The sequence below is a fragment of the Prinia subflava genome, chromosome 12 (assembly GCF_021018805.1).
Source record: "Prinia subflava isolate CZ2003 ecotype Zambia chromosome 12, Cam_Psub_1.2, whole genome shotgun sequence".
Classification (NCBI taxonomy): Eukaryota; Metazoa; Chordata; class Aves; order Passeriformes; family Cisticolidae; genus Prinia; species Prinia subflava.
Window position 1 is genome coordinate 17,452,506 of NC_086258.1, and position 21,966 is coordinate 17,474,471.

The window sequence follows — 21,966 nt, forward strand, 5'->3', positions numbered from 1 at the left end:
AGGGAGACAAGCCCAAAAATTGAGTTGAAGACTCTTGAGCCTTGTTTCCTGTGGAACCATCAACTACACCAATGATTGCCCAGCCCACTTCAGTTGTTCTGCTTCTATTAAAAACTAGAAATTCAATGAAACAAAAAACCAAAAACCTGCATTTTTCCTGCTTTAAAAGCACTGTAGTTTCCAGGGTGTACAATGACCAGTTCAAATGCTGGTTTTGCTTTCCTGAAGGACTGAAAATTACCAGCAAGCTCATTTTCTTCCCAAACTGGAGTACTAAAAATTCAAACCTCAGAAAAGTATTCCACAAGAACTTGCTGCTCATAATGAAAACTATCATTTTGTGACATTCTTTCACTCCATTTTTCCAACACCACAGTGTCTAATTTTGATTTTAGGCACTCCATGCTTACAGTAACCTCCGAGGCACAAATGAATGAAGATGCAGGGAAGTCACCATACCTGTCTCCCAACATTCTCCTGGAAGGCAGCCTGAGGAGCAGAGAACAAACACACCAAAACGAGTCAGGTTTGCTTTTTGATAAACACCAGATGATGAATTCAAAACACACAACAATATAAATGACCCATGGCTTTTCTGTTTTAAATAAAGTAAACTTTGTCAGTAGAACAAGCCCGCGGGGCTTTTCTGTTTCTGCATCTCCACGTTCTGCTGTTCCTGGAGCCGAACGTTGCACGGCAGCAGTTTGAGAATGCAGGTTTATTAAACTCGTCACACCCACACAAGTGCTTGGGAGTAGTGACACCAGGCTTGGCCCTGGGATGGAAACTCAATGCCTGTAGACAACAGCAACTGAGGCAACTCACTCTTGTCTGACTTCAATCGTTTGCTAGGAGTGGGCAAAGTTTAATTCTTTGCTGATGAAAACTTTGGGAAAAACCATTGAGACTGCAATGCTTATCTGCAGAGTATGAGTCTGAAAGCACACTGAAACTCTGGGCTTGTAAAATTTGAAGGCAAAAAATACGTGTATCTCTTGTCTTTTGCACTAGATAAACTCAAAATCTTACAAAGATGCAATGAAAACAACCACAAAGTTAATTTGTCTACTTCCGTATGGCATACAGAAGAAAACCTACTTAATTCCCTACTTGAATTTTCTCTCTTGTGAAAAAGTCCATTATTTTTATCCCTTTAAAGGCCATAAAAACCTAAGCACTAACAAAGGTTTCTGTAAATTTTAACTCTTAAGAGAGGGAAGATCATTGTTATCTGTACACTTCTCCATGGAACTGCCACTCTCTTTGCACACACAGCTTTCCAGTGATGGACAACACTTTTAACCGACGGGGGAGTTCCTCATGTTTACCGAAACGCCACAAGAATTTGGCCAGCCAGAGCTTCTGTATTTCCTCCACAAACCCAGCAGCCCTGTGGTAATCCACCTGTGACAACAACAGGTTGAGCTGGCTCCATGAAGATCACAGGTGGAGCGAGGGCTGACGCCAGCCGGGACGGAGCCGGAGCCTCCTGGAGCGTTCCCGAGGTGCTGCTGCCTGTTCAGGCTGCTGCCTGCAGCCCCTGCACGCCTGCCCGGGCAGGTCCAGCTGCTGCTGGCAGCACAGGGCACGGATCACAGGCTGGGAGCCCACCTGCTGCCAGCAGTGCCCCCGGGCAGCACATCCAGCCGGGATGCAGCAGGAGCTGCGGTTGCAGCGGTGCCCTGGGGCTGCAGCGGTGCCCTGGGGCTGCAGCGGTGCCCTGGGGCTGCAGCGGTGCCCTGGGGTTGCAGCGGTGCCCTGGGGCTGCTCCTTGCTGGATGCTGCAGCCCAGCTGCTGACAAGGGTTCTTTCCCCTCCTCTCCTCACTCCCAAGCCAGGACAGCAGTGCCTGTCACTCTGCAGCATTCATTTCTTTCTACTTCCAGCTTTAGGTCCTGTTTTATGCTCCCCTCAATACATTACTGCAGGCATAGGCTGTGCTTTACGCCATGCACCCTCTGGAGAGCAATCAGATCTCAATAACCTGCAGCCAGTTATTTGTGCAGCTCTGAGCTCCCCTTGGTGAAAAGAGGGCAATTAGGTGATAATCTTTTAGCCCATTCCATTTAAAAAAAGGTATGTTTGGGATGCAGAACGTATTTTCTGGTAACTCTGGTGTATCCAGCATCCTCCTCTAATGGGGTTAGTGGTGGACTGGGGAGTTGGACTTGATGATCTTAAAGGTCTTCTCCCACTTGGATAATTCTATATTTTATGCTGCTGAGACCCTTTTTTACTTAGCACAGGCACATTTCAGTGAGGATGACATTCTCTATCATATCCAAGGGGTTTCATAGTTCAACCACTGCATTACAATGTTATTAAAAATGTGCTGTTCAGACAAGTGCCTAAATGATACAAAATCTGTAAAGCTCTGAAATTCCTAAAAGATGCCAAATTCCTAAGAGATGCCGAATACCTCAAGTGTTTTTTGAGAGTAATTTTTCATTTTTTATACAATCCCCTTCTGGACATGGAAAAACTGGATACAAAGACACCAATTTACAGATTCCAAGAAATCAGAACCAAGGTGACCAACTAGTCTGGCAACCTGAAAACTCTTCTTTCCTACAGAAAAAAAAATTACACCATTCTCTAAAAATATTTCACTTAAAACTAGGGAAAACAAGAGTGGGGGAAAAAAAGCCTCTCTTTGAGATGTCAGAGCTGAACAGAGTCCAATTCAACATCACTTATTCATCTGATTATTCCTTAGACTGCTTATTCATGAAAGCGTTGCACAAGCCAGCCCAGAATGCTTGTGGAGCTTCAAAAGCAGAGTCTTGTTCTAGTCTCTCTAACCTCAGGGTTCAAAATGTCTCTATTCACTATTTTATTTTATTGGTGCTCTGCATTATAATATATTACATATTGTAAGAGATGGAAAATCTAGTTAAACCTGTTGTTTATTTAAATATGTGTTTAACTGTAGTAATGATTGGAAATATTTAGCACTCCCAGGTATTTTTCTTCAAAATTGTAATAATGGCTGGTAAACACAACATATTTCTTTGCCTTTCTAAAATAAGGAAAAAGGTTTTAGTAATTTCATAAATGTCTATCAAACAGCTATTACAAATTTTTTGACCAGCTCTGAATTAGAAAGTATTAGTGAAAAAAATGAGACTGCAGGTAGCTGACTTGCAAATAGCTCAGGAGCCTGGGCTACAGCATAAGAGGAAATTGAGGAGAAATGTGCTGGGTTTTGTAATTAGAAATACAGATACTCAGGCTGCACTAAGCTCTCAGCTTTATCTGGCTGGTCTAGCACACAGCTCATGGTCAAACTACCAGCTGTAAGTGTACAAACACACTGATGGTCACACAGGACAATTCAATCAAGCCACCAAAGGTAAGCAGCACACTTGGAGTGGCAGCTGTGTTATGAAGATTTCTCCTTGGTGTCTACATAAACCCTGATTCTGAGGACAGTTCCAAGGGATCATACAAATAATTCACTTTTCACCACCTGTGCTCCCCAATGTTTTTTGCAGAAAGTCCTCTAAGGAATTGATTTGAATAAAGGGACTTAAATCAGCCAAGAACAGCAAATTCTGCAGTTTCTAAAATGTAGGAGCTGAAGTCTGGGGGAAGTACTACTCAGCAATCTGCAGCATCTTGGCTTGCTGTGCTCTGAGCACCTTGAGGAGCCGTGGTGGGGTTGCTCAAGCACTGACTCACTTCCCCAGCAATTACGCTGCAGCTTCATTCAGCAGCTTCAACACCAGCACAGGCGTGGCTACAAAAAGTGAGGATGCTATCCAGGTATCCCTGAGAAACCTCCTGATGGTGTAAACACATCAGCTTTCAAAATTACAGTCAAAAAAATCAGACAGAGCTGGTAATGTGCATGTTGCAAAGGCTGTCCTTTTTTTTAACACATTCACAGTGACATTTATTGTCAGGTTCTTTAGCAAGCACTCCCTCTTTGGTCCTGGCTGAGTTGATACAGTTATAGGGTGGAGTTTTTTACATTTGCATAAGATGATTTATCTGCTAAAAGACACAATTCATTCTTTTTTAAAAAGAAAGCAAGTTCAATACCTACAACACACAGATTTGAATTCTCATAGACAAGATCTCCATTCTTTCTTCTCAAATTCTGTAACTATAGAAATCTGTAATTCTCCATTTCTCTTAAGAATGTTCCTCTCAACAGCATAAATATTTTCTACGAAAAGTTTCCACAGAATATACCTTGGTGTCAGTTCTATTCACTGCCTAACAGTATCTGACTAATGGCTTTGTCACTCCTTTAAAAATTCCCAGTCCTATGGAAACAGTTTTATATAACAACTAAAAATATGTTTGAAGAAGAGAGATTATTCTAGAAATTTTCAACTTACCATGATTAAAGAGTAAAGATGCACAATCAGGAAAGTGTAACCTCACAAAATTCCCCAGCTTGGAGACTTGCAAAAGAGCCAGTAACTGTGTATTATGTAGGACCCTTTTGTCTGTGCACTTGTGACTAAAAATTCTAAATAATTCTTTCTTAAGATACTTTATCCTGATCATCATGACAACAATACAGCAGACTGTTAACTGTGGCCATAAATCAAGATGTGCATCTGTGGATTTTATAATTTAACATCTAAATTCACACGATACTTCCAAGTATTTAAAAAAACACTTTTTTTGCTCCCAACATAATATTTTGCTTCTCTACTGTAGTTCTACGTAGTTAAGTCCACAAATTATTAAATGAAAACAAACAAAAAACAGAGGCATGGAAGCTGGAATGTGGTAACTTACAGAAGCAGCTCTTCTGCAATTAACATCACGATCAAATACTGCAGCAATAATCAATGCACTGAGGAAATAAAACATTGAGCATTAGTACAAATATATGAAAAGAAATGTGCAATGCCATCATTTCAACATTTAGCCTTCTAAGCAGAACAGGCAGCACGTCCTCTAAGCAGCTTATTTAGAAATACAAGCCTGAACTAAAATCTGAGTTGAAGTCACCTTGTACTTTGTTGTTTCTTTAGTTTGCTGTGGACTTCCCACAGGACAACAGCCACCCCAGTGAATTAAAGGAATTTATGGAATACACAAATACATTTTTAAACAAAAAAAAATTTAAAACACGTTTTAGTGCACGGAAAAGTTTTCTGTTTTAAACAGAGCAGGGGTGTAAAACCTGCACATAATCATGTCTAATGTCAGACTCAGTGCAATTTGAAATTAAAACTTGGAAATACAGTTTCTCAATAGCCAAAGGTACAGCAAGTCTTGTGTAAGGCTTAAACACAACACAAAGTGAAGCAATGGAAATTGCAGTTATCTCCACAAGAACAGTCACATCCTGTAAGGCACAAAAATCAAACAATATGCAAATCCTGGAAAAAAAGCAACCTGCAAGATAAACCTCAAAGCAGTTTTTTAGGGTGACCTGTAGAGACAGAAGGATGATTATATGAAACTATTTCTTCATGCATTAAGTCTGGTGACCCTGCATGGGGTAATTCTTCTGCCTCAAAAGAGCTGCTGTTCAGAGATGTTCTACACAACACAGAGAGAGAACATATCCCAGGACACACAGTCTGCAGCTTTAGAAATCCACCTCCAGCATTCAATTAACTCCAGCAACAAATAAACATCACTTCAGGAGAATCATTTAAGCAGAAAATTATTCCTTTCAAACCCTGAAACTCTTCATTACATGATTTATTGACTCCAGGCAAAACCGGAAATAAATACTAGCTGAAAAGCAAATTCAAGATAGCTTTGCTTCAGCATAAGGATATTAATTACACTGATAATATCAAACTTCCCTGGGTAGTGGCTATCAGTTCCCTACAGTGATGAATACTGTGTTGTTCCAAGTCTCTGAAATGCACCGTCAGCTTGGCCTCTGTAATTTCAGTTTATCTCCATTAGGGAAAACAGGAGACAGAAAGCCAGAATGAAATGAAAACAAAACCCAATAAAGTGTTCTAAAGGCAGTTAATGCCTTCTTATTGCTACCTGCAGGAGCAATACCCTCTGTGCCACAAAGACAAGAGGAAAGAGGAGGTCATCCAAACAACAGAGCCTGGAAGAGCAAATGCTCAGGAAGCATTCCATCAGGAAGCAGCACACATGGCTCACTGCTGAAAAACTGCTGGCTCAGACACACACTCCTCATGTGCTTGCTAATTCTCTGGCAGACACAGAGACTTAAAATTATTTTAAAAGGATACTTAAGAAGTATGTAGTTTTAATGATATGACTAGCTCCCATAAATGTTTTAATTATAGAACTTTCAGGACTAAAGGAATTGTGAGGAAAATTATCCTTGAAACGAAAAAGAAGCAAATTTCTGCCTGACATTTTTGGTTATACAGACTAGAAGCTAGAACAGTAATTTGTCAGTTATGCAGTATTTCAATACTGGCCTTTTTTGAAAAGGGGGGAAAAACCCAACCACACAAAACCCCTCACCACACCAGGAAGCTCAGAATCCTGAGTGCTGCCCTCACTGCATCAAACAAGAGCTCATCTTATAATCACATTGTACTTTCAATTTTTTCTTACTCTTCTGTTACCTTAAGACAAAGCTGTGTAAGTAAAGCCAGCAAAGCAAGATATTGTCTGCAATGCCACCCTAGTCACTCAGTGCTGCAACCAAACACTGTGTGAAGCAAAAGAAAAACCCCAGGAATTCTACCATTGCCCCATTAAATTCCTAAATCACACTGCAGTTTCATGTTAATCCTTTTAATGAAGTATTCTAGCTCATCAGACTCCACAAATACTCTTTTCAGGCTAATTCCCACTTGGAAGTGCAGGCACATCCTCCACAAGGCCAGGCTTAGTGCAGAGGGTGGAAACACCTCCAAGGTGTCTTCACCTGTCTGCTTGGCCGTGGGAGTTTATGTGATACTGCACCAGGATTTCCTAACATAAAGAAACTGTTTATGTCAAACCAAGTGGGATATTTTTTTAAGCTACTCAAAGGATTGTGCCTTGACTTGTCCCAAGTGCACCACACCTGCCCACTGCCAGGCAGAGCAGAGCACAGCTCTGCACCCTCCAGTCCCCATGGAACACCTTTCCTGCCTCCTTTGCACCCTCCAGTCCCTGTGGAACACCTTTCCTGGCTCCTTTGCACCCTCCAGTCCCCATGGAACACCTTTCCTGCCTCCTTTGCACCCTCCAGTCCCCATGGAACACCTTTCCTGCCTCCTTTGCACCCTCCAGTCCCCATGGAACACCTTTCCTGGCTCCTTTGCACCCTCCAGTCCCCATGGAACACCTTTCCTGGCTCCTTTGCACCCTCCAGTCCCCATGGAACACCTTTCCTGCCTCCTTTGCACCCTCCAGTCCCTGTGGAACACTTTTCCTGGCTCCTTTGCACCCTCCAGTCCCCGTGGAACACCTTTCCTGGCTCCTTTGCACCCTCCAGTCCCTATGGAACACTTTTCCTAGCTCCTTGAGGCATATGGAGCTTGCATGCACAACAGCAGTTAAATGCACAATAAACATAAACAGACTTTAAAAAGTAAGTTGCAATTTTATCAGTCAACTAATAATTCTCCCTTTGCTCATTATCCCTTCCTCTCTCCCAAGGACTCACCTAACTGGCTTCAGGGAAAGTTAGAAGGTCTCAAAGTATGTCTGTGGGCACTCCCCAGCCCATGTGGACCTCAATCCCTTCCTGACAAGGTGGAAAAAACCAGGGAGCAGAGGCAGGCCAGGTGAGAGAGATCAGAACACAGAAATAAGCACAAACACCAGTTGCCCTCAACTTACAAGCACCAGGTGTACCAGGCAATAAACCTGAATTCCCTTTATCACCTGTAGCAGGCACTTCCAGTCTCCACTAGCCACAAGCAGCAAGAAGCTGATCCTGCTGCTATCCCCTGAAGCTTCTACCCTCAGTTCCAGTTTGCCATCCTGAAGCTGTGGGAGGAGAAAAATAAACTCTCAAACCTCTTGCCTATTTGGTACAAAACCAAAATTTCCTCCCTGAGCCCTAAAAAGGGTGAAGTGGTAACAGGACAGCAAATTCTCCTCCCTGCTGCATGTTAGGAAAGGGAAAGGCACAATAACCACCATAAGCAAAGTGGGTTTGAACAACCCAAGCAAGTTAAGAAAAGGAGATGAGAGCAGTCAGACTGGGGTCTGTTGAGCATTGCTGCTGCAAACAGCCCCTTCTGCACCTCCCCTGTCGTGCCAGAGCCCACCTGGGAGGGCTACAGAGAGCTGGGTAACAAAAACACATCTAAACTCAGGGTTTGTTTAATTTTTGAGACCAAAGCAGTTCCCCTTTTCACTTTGTCCCGTGGAGCTGTGTTACAGCACTGCAGGAGCCACACAGGGGAAGGAGCAAGCACAAGGGCCACACTGCAAATGATTCAGATTTAATTCCTCCTGTTTATTAATATAATAATATAATTAGAAGAAGGTCTGAGGAGTATTAATGCTGTAACCATTCCCATTTCCACACTGCCTACTTTTGCGGTCCCTCTAACCCACTCACACAGAGCCCTCAGACATCCTGTTGGCCACCCACCTTCCTACACTGTTCAGTGCATTATTCCAATCCAAAAATTTGAAGTAAAATGGTGAAAGTGTAAGAAATACACGTGTGGAAAAGAACAATGAGAAAAATGGTCAGGAGTTATAAAAGGAGAGGAGAGGAGAGGAGAGGAGAGGAGAGGAGAGGAGAGGAGAGGAGAGGAGAGGAGAGGAGAGGAGAGGAGAGGAGAGGAGAGGAGAGGAGAGGAGAGGAGAGGAGAGGAGAGGAGAGGAGAGGAGAGGAGAGGAGAGGAGAGGAGAGGAGAGGAGAGGAGAGGAGAGGAGAGGAGAGGAGAGGAGAGGAGAGGAGAGGAGAGGAGAGGAGAGGAGAGGAAAGGAAAGGAAAGGTCTGTGATACCCCTTGCAGGAGGTCACTTTACCAAGTGCCTTCAGCACCCAGCTCTCCTCTGGAGGTACACAGCAGCAGAAAGCCATTCTCCATATTTCATCATGGTACAGGACATAGCTCAAAGCAATGCTTCAGATTTCCCCAGCTCTGCAGGACAATCCTGCCCTGGAGCAAGCTTCATCATCCACCCTGAGCCACACCTGCCTGCTCCCCCCTCCCAAAGCCAGGCAGCCCCGCGGGGAAGCCAAGGCTGCCCGCCCTCGTGCCCTGCACCCACAGCGTGTGCCCGTGCTCTGCTGCACGGAGACAGAGCCAACAGATCCAACAGATCCCAGCTCCCAGGGATCCCAGCAGATCCAGCTCCCAAGGGATCTCAGCAGAGCCCAGCTCCCAGGGATCCCAGCAGATCCCAGCTCCCAGGGATCCCAGCAGAGCCCAGCTCCCAGGGATCCCAGCAGAGCCCAGCTCCCAGGGATCCCAACAGAGCCCAGCTCCCAGGGGATCCCAACACAGCCCAACTCCCAGGGGATCCCAACAGAACCCAGCTCCCAGGGGATCCCAGCAGATCCCAGCTCCCAGGGGATCCCAACAGAACCCAGCTCCCAGGGGATCCCAACAGATCCCAGCTCCTGATCCCCCCCACCAGCCACCACAGGCAGAGGAACCTGCACCCTGCACAGCTCCACACAGTTCAGATAGCCAGCAACCATTTAATCACTCTAATTGTATTACAGAGTGCAAGTATGTTTTCCTTTTTATTTTTTGTTTAGGTTTTAAACAAAACAGTTCAGCTCCTTACTGTGCACCTGCCACTTCACAGACAGTAACTTCCACACCCAAGGGGGCAGGAATCAAATTACCCACATTTCCAAGTCATTAAATTCTGTTTCACTTTCCTCACAGGTAAGCTTAAAAAGAGAGGCTGCATGTAGAGACTGGGAGAGAAACAAAGCTCAGTCAAATAGTGCTTTTATAATGATATGCTTGAACAGCAACTTCAGTGTCTGCATCTCAAGAAAGAGCAAAACTGTCCTGCAAAAGAAGTGAAGTTTCGTCTATATTGCCAAGAATTTTCTTTCTGTGGTCTTGTAGTTTGAATAGATGAGGCAAGGTTCTAGAAACCAGTTTAACTACACTTCAACAAACCATTAAGCAGATGTGAGGAAGTGTATCTTGTTGAAATATGGATTGGGAAAAAAAACTGACATGGAAAAAAACAAGCAAGTGCTATTAGAAATACTCTCGTGCATGTATTTCCAGTAAGTGTTCTCTATCTTTTTTATTTCTGTTTTTTCTTAAAAGAGTGGTAAGGTCAGGAAGGAGAAGGGTTGATGTATGATCTACAGCAATCTAAGTTTGCAACTTGAATATTCTGGCAATTTCATCACTGAAGAGAACATTCCTAAAAAAACAGGGAAGAATCAGCTGACAGTGAATATGGAGAGAAGGATTTATTTTAAAGCACTGTCACAAATCTTACTAAAAAAAAAATCTAACTTCATGCAGTTTAAAGTGACTTTTCACTGTTCCAAAGTGAAATATTTATGTTCCTTGACTACAGAAAACACAATTTCTTTCAATTACTTAATGATACAAGAGGAGGAAAAAAGAATCCCTTACAAATCACCCTTTGCTTTAATGTGTAACTGCTGGTAAGGGGACGTAGGGCAGGATGCAGTTTATGTATTTTGGTGCCTAAGTGGGTCCCATGTGCTTCCAGCAGAACACTGAATGCAGGATAAACTTTGTGCAATTCCCAGGACTAAGCAAAGCCAGCAGCTCAGGACTGCAATCACTCATCACAGTTTTGGAAGGTGTTTACTATTTTTCTCTAATAGTGTGTATTCTTATCCAGGCAGATGTTTTTGCTGTGTAATTCAGCTCACAATGGATATTATGCACTTTGTTTCAAGATGCTGAGTGCTGCATTTTTTAAGGGTAGCAACAATTTGCTTGTGGCTAGAAGTATGACTCTTCTTTAAGTAAAACAGTGACACACCTAAGGCTAGATTTAAAAAAAAGCCGTATGTAATTATCGGCTTGCTGACACAATAGGTGAAACTGTGTGTCATACTTCATTTGATGTGTTTTTTTCACCATTTGTCTTTGGAGTGGCAGTTCTACCTCCAAGAGTTGATTTACAAAAGGAATGGCCACTATAACAACAAGGATTTTTAAGTAAAGCCTTGTACAGCATTAATACTTGCTAAAAGACCATGCAGTTTTGTTGGAAAACTAAGACATTACAAACCACAACACCTTACAGCTGCTCATTAACAATTTTCAGCTTCCATCCCGTGTTTCTCTCCATCCTACCAATTTATTCTCAACAACTGAAGTTGTCCTAGGTGGCAGAGCCATATTTCCAGCCCTTCATGACTCCATAAAGCAACTCCTCCATTTTAGAATGGTTTGTTATTTCTGCCTCTACTGAACTAAGGTTCCCAATCTTCTCTCTCTTAAACTTCTCTTGTTAAACTCCCTGAGTTGAGGTCACTGAGCTCCCCACAGAGAAGGTGGATCAAGCACACAAAAGATGACACCTGCCAAAGCCTCCGCTGATTTCTCTTATCCATCTTACAGTGAGTTTCTTTGGATTTTCCTTGGAAAAACAGGTGAACAGAAGGAAATGAAACACCCTAAGTTTTGACAGATTTTAAAGATGACCCGTACCAGTTTGCTGGAGGCACAGCTCACCTGGAGATGTGGTTGATGAAGGGGATGAGCTCGGCGGGCTCGTAGGCGCGCGCGAAGGCCCAGCACACGTAGCACGCCGCGTCCCGCACGTTGGAGCCCACGCTGCACGCGCCCCTCTTCTCATCGTACGTCAGCGCCTTCAGCATCACAGGAACCACTGGTGCAGAGAAAAAAACCACACAAGCAACAATTAGACCTTTGAAACCATCTGTTCTACCCTCTGCCATGGGCAGGGACAGCTTCCACTGTCCCAAGGTGCTCCAAGCCCCAATGTCCAACCTCGGGCACTGCCAGGGATCCTGGGCAGCCACAGCTGCTCTGGACACCCTGTGCCAGGGCCTGCCCACCCTCACAGAGAAGAATTTCTTCCTGATATCTGACCCAAACCTACTCTCTTTTAGTTTAAATCCATTCCCCTTTGTCCAGTCACTACATGCAGGAGTCAATAACATTTTTCTACAGACGAAAAAGCTTCCAAAACCTGTAAGGATAATTATTTTACACCGTTATAGAAACACGTTGCCAGGGTTCAAGATGAATGCGGGGCTCCCCAGAGGGCCTTCATTTGGTATCTGCACATCCAGATAGCAAATCTGAATACATCTCTCTCTAGATGGCACAACTGTATTAAATTAACAATGTCTGCAGAAACAACAGCCTCTAAAAAAAACCGAAACAATTTCACTCTCGGTTTTCTTTCTTGTATCAAATTTATCAAATTTCCTTAGAAAATACTTGTCACAAAGTGATCCCATTAACAGGAAATGGGATCACTGAGCTGTATTTCATTAGCAATCTGTGCCTGGATATCCTTGAGTGGATATAATCACAAAATAATTAAAACTTCCATGTGCTGTTCATCACTGTACTGCTGCTTTAAACAAAAAGATAGACACCATGACTGGAGAAGTGAAGTGTTAAAAGGCTGTTTAAATTCATTTTAACCTGCTAAAGAAAATCAAACAGTAGATATAGGAATGGGTGAGATTTGGCAAATAGGAGCATAAACACTACAAGGGAGAAAGCACAATTCCCAATCAGGAACAACGATACAGCAGAGATGGATGGATTGCTGGACATTTCCCAGTTCCTAAGAAACTGCAATGAAAGTATTTAAAAATGCTGCCTAGCTTGTTTTGAAAATTGCTGCATCAACTGATGAGAAAAATGGAATTTGCTGGTTCTACAGGAACACTCAGGCAGGCGCCACAGGCAGTTTTGCAAAGCTGCAGCACGTTTCCCTCAGTGCAATGACCACTCCAGCTCCTTCCAACTGCGAGCACACTTCCACCTCTGTGCAGGGAAGGAAGAGGGGCAAGAAGGCGCCTCCAGCTGCTCCTCACATTTGGATTGTCTCTGTGAAAGAAAAAATGTCTTTTTGCAGTTTAATGTCCCAAATGCTGGGCACAGCACCAGTTTGTAGGGATCAGGGACAGTGGTGATGCTCCAGGGTGTGTTGGCCAGAGCAGCTCGAGCTCTCACAGCTCTCTGGTGTCCTTTTCCTGCATCAGGGACTCACAGCACTGCTCTGTGTGACTGCAAAGGCTGGAGACACAGAAAAGGAAGGAAACAACAGTGGGCACTGGGGAGGTGGGACTAACAGGGGAAACGAGGTGAAGTGTGCAGCACTACTAATGAGAAACACAAGAACAACAGAAGAAATACTGATCTAGGGGGCATCTGGTGAAGTTTTGTGCTATCGTTGGTTGAATATTTACTGGTGAACCATAATGGGAAATACTGAATAAAAACTGCTCCTGACACAAGTATGTGTGTGTTCAAAAGAGAGAGTCCAGCATTACATTTCTTGTTGGTTTTTAGGAGTTATAAAAACCCAAAAGAAACACTACCCAAAATTCCAGGTTTAGCTTCATTTCTTGCTCTAGAGTTCCTCAAACACCATGTCAAATCTTCACCTAAAATCACTTTACCCCCAAAAAATCACAGATCTAAAAATCCAAAAACTTTAGGAAAGAAGTCTTCCAGAAGAAACTTATTTTAGTTTGGTATGGCATAGACAAAATACTTTGATTTTTGAAATTCTGAACATGATTTTTTTATTGTTAATTAGGAGGCTGGAAGACGCAGCAAGGAGAAGACCCGAACTAATCCTTAACTTTACAGGTTTAACTTTAAAAGCTTAGCTTTAATTTTACAAGTTCCCACTTCTTTCACAGAGCTACAGTTTTTTTACAAAGTGTGCCACCAAAACCAGAGGATAAATAGTGCCCACTCTCAAGCTGGTCATTAAAACAAAATCCACCTGTGCAGGTCTGTGAATGCACAAGAAAACACAGTCACCTTTACCTGTAGCCTGAAGGTATCAATAAGCACCTGCTTCACCCCACCCTGCCATGCCCAAGAGCGTCACTGCAGTTGCAGCACAGCCCTGTGCTCAAGCCTTGGAAAATAAAGAAACAACTTCTGGTATTACAAACAACAGGGTTGGGTTGGTTTTTTTCCTTGTACTGAAGACAGGTCGCAGAGATATTCTGCTTTTTAAACATAGATTTTACACAGTTGGATGCTCAGGGCAGGTGAGAGGCAATAGAAGTCTGGTGAAGGAGCTTGTGGGAGACATTGGGTACTGAAGGGTTCAATGTATTTAAATGAAAGATCCCTTACATTACTCCTTTAAAAACATACTTTACACCAACCTCGACTATAACCTGTGCTGTCCAGAGCCCTTTGTCACTTTAACTCCACATAGTAAATTTTTTAATTTAGTGCAATGTTTATCATATAAAAGATACAAATACAGCAGTCAAAACAACAAAAAAAAACAACCAGAAACCTGTTCCTCAGCCCTAGGCCTTGACTCCACAAGAAAATTGCAAAATGTCAAGTCAAAGTTATTTAATTTAAAACAGATTTTCATTGGATCTGGGGTTAAATAAGAATTATCTAAGTTTAATTTCAAACTAAAATATGTGACTTAAAACAAAGTAAGTTGATGTTAACTTGGACAAGCATTATGTTTTAATAGGGACCATTTAGGCAGAGAAGCTGCTTCAATCCATAAAAAATATCTTGCAAATTCTTCTATTTTAGAATTATATAAGACAAAGTACTACAAAGTGGATGCTTGCTATTCCTGAAGGGTGAATTGTGCACAGTGTCACAGCAGGAGCAGCTACAAACACTGCCATTAATGAATGAAGCTTAAACTTAGTTATATATTCAACACAAAGAAGATCAATTTTGTTCTTCAAATTTTTCTTCAATGAAAATCAACTCAGTGCAGAAGTGAAGGTTCAGCCTCTTCGTGAGCCTCAGGCTTAAAAAATCAGGTGGAGACATCTGCAGTGTGTTGTTTCCTAAAAACACAGCTCTGGCTCCCCCATGCACAGACAATCAGGTTTGAGACCACTCACTCCTACATGGCACCCCAGCCTCTGGAAAGAGGCAGCTCCTGACTGGAACTTTGTCAGGGCTCTTGTACTAATATTTACTGGATCAACACAGATGCAAACACCAGAAAGTTCAGGTTTGGCACATTACCAGAAATAAGTATTTGTTTAAAATTCTGCCAATCACCTCTGAATTGTTCTCGTTTTCTAGGTAAGTTGTTGACTCCAGAATCTGTCTTAAAGGGCTCTTGCATGGAGAGGATGAAGCCTGCAGTGGGATGAGGAAATGCGTGTGCTGTTTTGGCTGTGGAAGGTTCTCCGTGTTCCTGTGAATGCTCCATCACATCCCCGAGGGCAATGCCTAAAAACCACCCACGGGTGACCTCTCCTCTGGCAGTCCTGCCCCCGGGGCTGACCTCATTAGGAGTTTGCCATTAGGGGAGGAGGAAGAGCAGCACAGCCCCTGCAGGGCTGTGAGGAGTGAGAATCTCTGAGGCTGCTGTCACCTCCTGGTTGCCCCCAGCGCTGAGCCCACACAGGGCTGGGCAGGGGCAGCTCCACAAACACCAGCAGCACCCTGTGCCCCGTGACTGGGCTGTGTCTGGCTGGCTGCAATCTCCCTTCAGTCTCTCACTACGTAATGAATTAAGAGAGTCTTTAATTATAGGGTCACGTGGTGGTTTTTCCATGGAGCTATCTCAGGCAGCCCACAGGACAGACCTGCTCCAGCGATGAATCACGGCAGGGCAGCACAGGAGGTTGTTGTCTGCCTGGCTGCTGGGGGTGGAAAGCGTGGAATGCAAAGGCTGCCTGTCAGACTGACACAACGGGTGCTGGTGAAGCTGGATGTTGCCCCAGAGACTGGCTGATCTCAGTCATGGTTCTTAAATGCAGTGTTTAGGAGTGGACACTGGCTGTGCTTGCCAGGTCCCTGTGCCGTGGGCCAAAGGCACTGACAGGAGTGTGGGCTCTGAGCGTGGCCAGGGGCAAGCAGGAAGCAGACAGAGCTGGATTCCAGCCAGTCCATCCCAACATCCTTACGTAACACAGCCTGCAAAGCTCAAAGCCCCCTGCCTGGCTTGCACTAGAGCAGCAGGACCAGGACAGCTCTGAAACACTCCGTGTTTTGGGGACTCTCCAGACCAGAGACCTTCACACAGGTGTAGAGCTGACAGAGCTCTGCCTCTGACTGAACCAGCAGCAAACTGCAGTTAAAGACATGAAGAAACAGGCTCGTGGAGAAATCCTACTCAGCAACTGAATTACTTACTCTAAAGGAGTATAAAAATTCTGTAAACTCATAATACTGCATGTCAGAAAAGAAGTATCACCCAAGAAAGCCCAGCCTTAAGGCTAAAGTTGTGCAATACTGAGATAAACCCCACGGTGAAAAAGCCAGAAGCAATTCATTGTCATTTATTCCCTGCTCAGTGTTTACCCCATCTCCCAGTGGCGCTGGGGGAGGGACCTTTCCTGCTGAGGCTCCAGACACAGCATTTCTTCCTGCTCATACCTGCTGCCTAGTGAAAAAAAAAAAAATCTGCACTATTTATAATGCTTCCTTGCTAATTTGAAAACTATTACGGTGACATAGGCATTATAACTTTTTAAAAGGCTCTTTTCAAGACCGTGCATCACTTTTAAAGTTCACCTGTGTGTTAGAGAGAAGGAATTCCTCCATAACCAGCCTTTCAGGTTTGGGTGTTCTCGATTTTCTAAAGAGTCCACCTAAGACAGGTAGATCTCTTTTTTTTTTTTCACTTCTTCCTGTATCTCTGATGAAAAGCACCTGGAATTTTGCCAAAAGCCTCACAATTCACCACCACTACAGACCAGACCAACACAGGAGCCTGACTTCTTAGTGCATTGTCACTCTCCTCCAACCCCTGGCTGCTGCAAACCCATAACAAAAAAATTACTGGAACATGAAAACACAGAAGGTAATCCTTCAAAATAGAGAACGTAAACAAGTTTAGGAAGCTACATAATGTATTTCCATAAGACTATTCAAATCCTGGTCTCAGCTAAACCTCCTTCTAAAATGCAATGGAAAGCTGGACTGAGTTCATTTTTGGTTTGGGTTTGGTTTTTTTTCATGAATGGCACAGTGAGATTGGACAAGTAAAAATGCCCCTTTTGTCCACTGTGTGTAGAGTTTTTCTACACAAAGGAGATCTTGGGAGTTTTTTTAAGTGTATCTAGTTATACATAATTATCAGTAAGCACCATTCCCTCTACACTCAGATAAAAAGACAAAATACACAGGAATCCAATCTTTCGTCAGCACATGATCAAGTCTTCTCTGTACCAGGAACAGACAATAAGGTACTGCCCCAGAGCACATATCCATTCTAAACAAATTAACAAGAAAAAATTAACAACAGAAAATCAACAAAGTATTTGCACCAGAAGATGAGAGAATTTTAAAATCACAGACACAGCAGTCCCACAGCACACACAGATACTCCTTCAAAGCTGTGGCAATTGCTATTGAGACTGGCTGAGCCCACCTGAAACCTTCTGACAGCACCAGAGGCTTCATTTCATACAAACCTTTCACCAAAAATACACTTGACAATGAGATATGTTTAAAACAGGGAGCAAACATCAACTGAGAGAACCAGTGTTTCCTATTTAAACCATGAGCTTACCATTCAGCAGAAATAGCTCACAAATATGTCCCTAAGTCAGGATCTTTTACGATATTGGTAGAGTTGTGTGTGACCTCTCTGAGAATGTAAAAAGTATCATGATTTTGGAATCCCATGATATCATAACCTGCCAGGTCCCCTCTCCAATGTGCCCCGGGTCCCTCACTAACAGACTTCAACACTCTCTATTTCCTTCCTACTGTTTTTTGATGCTCCTTTTATTCTCAAGGTAACTTATGAACAGAAGAAGTTAAGGCTAGCTCTGCACATTTTTCACTCTTTATTACTATTTTTCATTTATTTTGACATTAAAAAAAATTAAATTCCAGATTCTGATCAGTTGTACCTCCCCACCAGAACCAGACTCCTGAGTCTGCCATTATCCCTGGATCCACTCAGCATTATTCCCTTCTGTTCAAATGCTGATTTCATTGTTGCCACAGTTTAAAAAGGAGCAAGGGATTGTTGGACTATCCCAGTCTATTCCTCATAAATGGGTATGGGTATTGAGAAAGTAGGAAGGTTAAAAGTAGGAAGGTTAACATCTTCCTGGCTGGAATCCTCCCAAAATAAGCACAAATTCCCTGCAAGTGTAACCACAGGGCTCTTCCAATCTGCTCTCCCTGGCTTCCTTTCCTTACTCCCCAGTGATGCAAATATTTTCACCCTTAACTTTGCACATACATGATTTTATAGCAGGAACAGGATCACATCATGCACACTGAGCATTATTTCCTGGTGAAACAATACTATGGATTATATTTGAGAGACTGTCCCTGATTTTCAACACAGACAGCTGGGACTACTCAGAGCTCAGCAAGTCCTTGACAGTGACACCAGAACATTCTTCAGCTCACCACCAAGACGTTAAGAACGCTCAGGAAGGTTCATGTTCCTCTACATGACACACCTTATTATAGCTAGAAAGTTTATACTGTGCTGTCATCAAGAGAAATTTTAATAACGTCCTTTCACAAGCAAACCAGAAATTCAAGTAAACTGGGATTCTCTTGTTTGTTTAGTATTTATCCCCACCCAATTAAATAAAAAAAACCCTATAAATAATAGTCTGAAGCCTACAAAACCACAAATACAGCACAAAACAAAAGCTGTGAAATCATACTGAAACCACACGCTGAAATGTAAGTTTTAGGTTCTAGCATACACTGTAGAGTGAGGAATATTTCATTTTGGGGTGCTGCAATTCCAAATGTAGAATCACACACAAATCCATCATCAGATTATGTGATTTTAGTTAACTTCAGGCTATTTTGCTAAAAAAGTTTCTCCCATATGCAAATTAATCTGCACTATCCCTTCTAATAACAACTGAAATTTTACAGCTAAATAGTGACATGTAACTTTGAATGCAAAACTGTAACAGCCAAGCTGCAGCTCATGAACTGCAGCATCAGTATTTTTTAATTGAATAAAATAAAACATCAGGTTGTATTTGCTGGTTTATATTCCCCATTTCAAAAATTTGTTGAAATGGTAAACATATATTAATCATATAAATATTTACAAAATTTGACATGTTTCAGAAAATAACTGAAAGCTAAAAATACGTTGAGTCTGAGAGTATTTGTGCTGTGCCTCCCTGCTCTCTGGTGAGAGCAGCATCACAGCAGCCCCACACCAGGGATGGCTCAAAGAAAAGTGAGTTTATATACCCTGGAACTGCACATGGCACAACTCAGCTCCTGCTGCTGGATTCTATCAGAAGAACTATCACAGAGGCAAGAAAACTGGCTCAGAACCTCTGGTGTAAGTTTTGAAACTAAAGCAGAAAAGGAAAAAACATTCGGCATGAAAATCACCTTTAAAAGAATACATTTGGAAAGAGAATTGTAACCAGAGCATCAAGCAGAAGCTGAAGGTGCATTTTGCATCCCTGTGAGAATGACTGACAGGAAAAAGAGTCATCATTAAAAACTCTGCCTTATAAACAGTTCATCCCTTTGCCTACAGCCCCAATTCCTGCTGTTTCCCACTTCCCCCAAGATGTTTCACTGCCCAAGGGCGAGGATGGGAACCCAAAGAAAGATCATCCTAGCTCCAGACCAAACAGCACAGGCCACAAGAAATATCTAAAAATGGGATCTGCAGTTGTTATTAACTGCTGAGCTTTTATTCTTTTCCCATACAAGTAATTTGCTCCAGCAATCCTGAATAAGTGGCTCCCAAATACCAGCACAGTAATCTGCCCAGACGTATCTCTGGAGTCAGGGACTGGATTGTTAAGAAAAACAAAGGCACATTTCAAAGGTGTTATTCAAAAAAGCATTAAGACTAATAACTATTCATATGGGATAGAAAAAAATAATTATGAGAATATTGTAGGAGAATCACGTCATGTTTCGGGGCATGGTGTGAGTTACAGCAGTTATATTCACATCCATTTGCCCCCTTCTGGGAATGGTGTGGAACAACCCCGCCCAAACATGATGCTGAGAGCCAAATCCTTCAAAAACTTCAGTTCAAGTGATCCCAGAAAGAAAAAAGCACTTTCTTAGCTCAAAGCCACACATCCAGACATAACTAAGGTGACACAGGTGAACACTGCAGTTCCTGTAAGCGGGAAGCTGAGCCTCACCAGCTTCATATCCACATTTACCTGTGATCATGCTGCTCTCCTGGAAAAACTGATGAGCTCACAGATTGCTAAGGCACCTCTGCAAAGACCTGCAAAAATTACTGGTGATGGAAAACCAGTGGCCATCCCCTGTGAGCAGAACTGGAGTCCTGAGTGCAACCAGCAGGGCCAGTCCTGGCACCAGAGCAGAAGGGCAAGAATTCTGATTAATGTGCAGGTGATAAATGACTGGGGCAACACCTGGCACACACTGATCCATCCAGGAATGGAATTCTGAGAGGGAAAACAGAACTGAGATGAGAGGTGTATCCAGATCCCCTTTTGGATGCAGAGTTTCTGCAACTGACATCTTGTTTTCTGTTCAGTGCTAAAGCTGAGCCAAAAAATTCATATAAAAACACATACGAGGAAGTTTGTAATATTTAGAGAATGACAGAAATATGTTACAGTAATTAAATCCATGAAATTCAGCTACAGATAAACAACACTTAATACTGAATTTTAAAAAGAACCTAGAATAAAGAAGTATACTCTACACCAAAGAAGATAATCCAAAGCTGCAGCCCCACAGAGTTATAAAAATAACCACATTTTTTAAAAAGGGCAACTTGGCAGAAACATATCAATAAATCCAAATTTTACTATGTCAGCCCTGGTGCTCTTAATTAATCTGACCTGTGTTCAGGTAAATGAAAAAGGTGCTACCAACAGGGGACTGGGGAAATTGATAAGATACTCAGGATGTGACAAAGTGTATTAAAAATAAGTGTGGAAACAACATCACTGAAATCATGATTTAGTATTTCTACAAGTCTGCACAAGCAGGAGTTCTCATGGTCCTGTTCTGGGGTCCACCAAAGAATCTTCCCCCCAGATGTGGAATTTTAGTATCATCCAAGCCCAAAGCAAAGGAGAATTTACATGAGCTGTTCTTTTTCTTCCAGTTCTACTTTGCTTGCAGCTGATTTCACTGACCTGACTGGTACCAGCAGCTTCCAGGAAGAAGCTGGGTTTAAAACCTTTTCCACATCACATCTCCCCTCCAAATGCAAGGTCAGGCAATGGGGAGAAGAGGGGAAAATAAAATCAAAGTTCCAGTTCTGACTGTCTGTTATCCCAGTTCAGTCAGCTCAACTGTGGGAGTCCAACAGCTTCCTCTAGATGCCACAAATTGAAATTCTCTTCTAGAGATGTTTCTGAATACAGACAGTATTTCAAAATTTCAGTTTCCAAATACTGAAAAGTCTTTCTCACTTTTTCCTTTAGAAATTTCTAATGCACAAATTTTTATTCAAAATATTTTACAACTGGAAGAATTTACATTCCATTTTTACAAATGGAATAATTTATCCCATCTTTATCCAAAGTATTTACAAACAACTAGAGAGTAATATGACAGTAATATTACACCTTTTATACTGCTACGCTGCACTATAGACACATAATAATAAAAAAAAATTAGGGGAAAAAATAAAACATACCACAAGAGCCACTTCTACCTGAAAATTAGTGATTGCTTATAATTTGAATTTTTTTTCCAAAAAGTTACACCAGCCCAGCACGAGGAAGCATGGTGACCTGCATACCCACATAGGGAAGTACAGGTCTGTAAATAATTCCAAACCAAACCAAAGGCAACACCTTTAAAATAATTTTTAAGACACTGCTTTAAAGACTGATTTTCAAACAACTTTATCCACTTCCTAAACTGGTCTTGTAGTGACAATTTCCTTAATAATTTTCACTTGAAAAAACCTTATTTTTGCCAACTATAAAATCCATTACACATCTGAAAGTTTCAGTAATCTGCAGCTT

At 42.5% G+C, this 21,966-nt stretch overlaps 1 protein-coding gene across 1 annotated transcript in view; it reads right to left on the bottom strand.

Moving 5' to 3' along the window:
- TBCD (tubulin folding cofactor D) overlaps positions 1 to 21,966 on the bottom strand; it is a 104,316-nt gene that overhangs the window by 47,270 nt on the left and 35,080 nt on the right. Inside the window, exons 15-17 of the mRNA XM_063408886.1 lie at positions 11,555 to 11,711; positions 4,756 to 4,813; positions 460 to 489 (exon numbers count right to left, since the gene is read on the bottom strand). Coding sequence (XP_063264956.1) covers positions 460 to 489; positions 4,756 to 4,813; positions 11,555 to 11,711 — 245 coding nt within the window. The remainder of the gene's footprint in view (positions 1 to 459; positions 490 to 4,755; positions 4,814 to 11,554; positions 11,712 to 21,966) is intronic.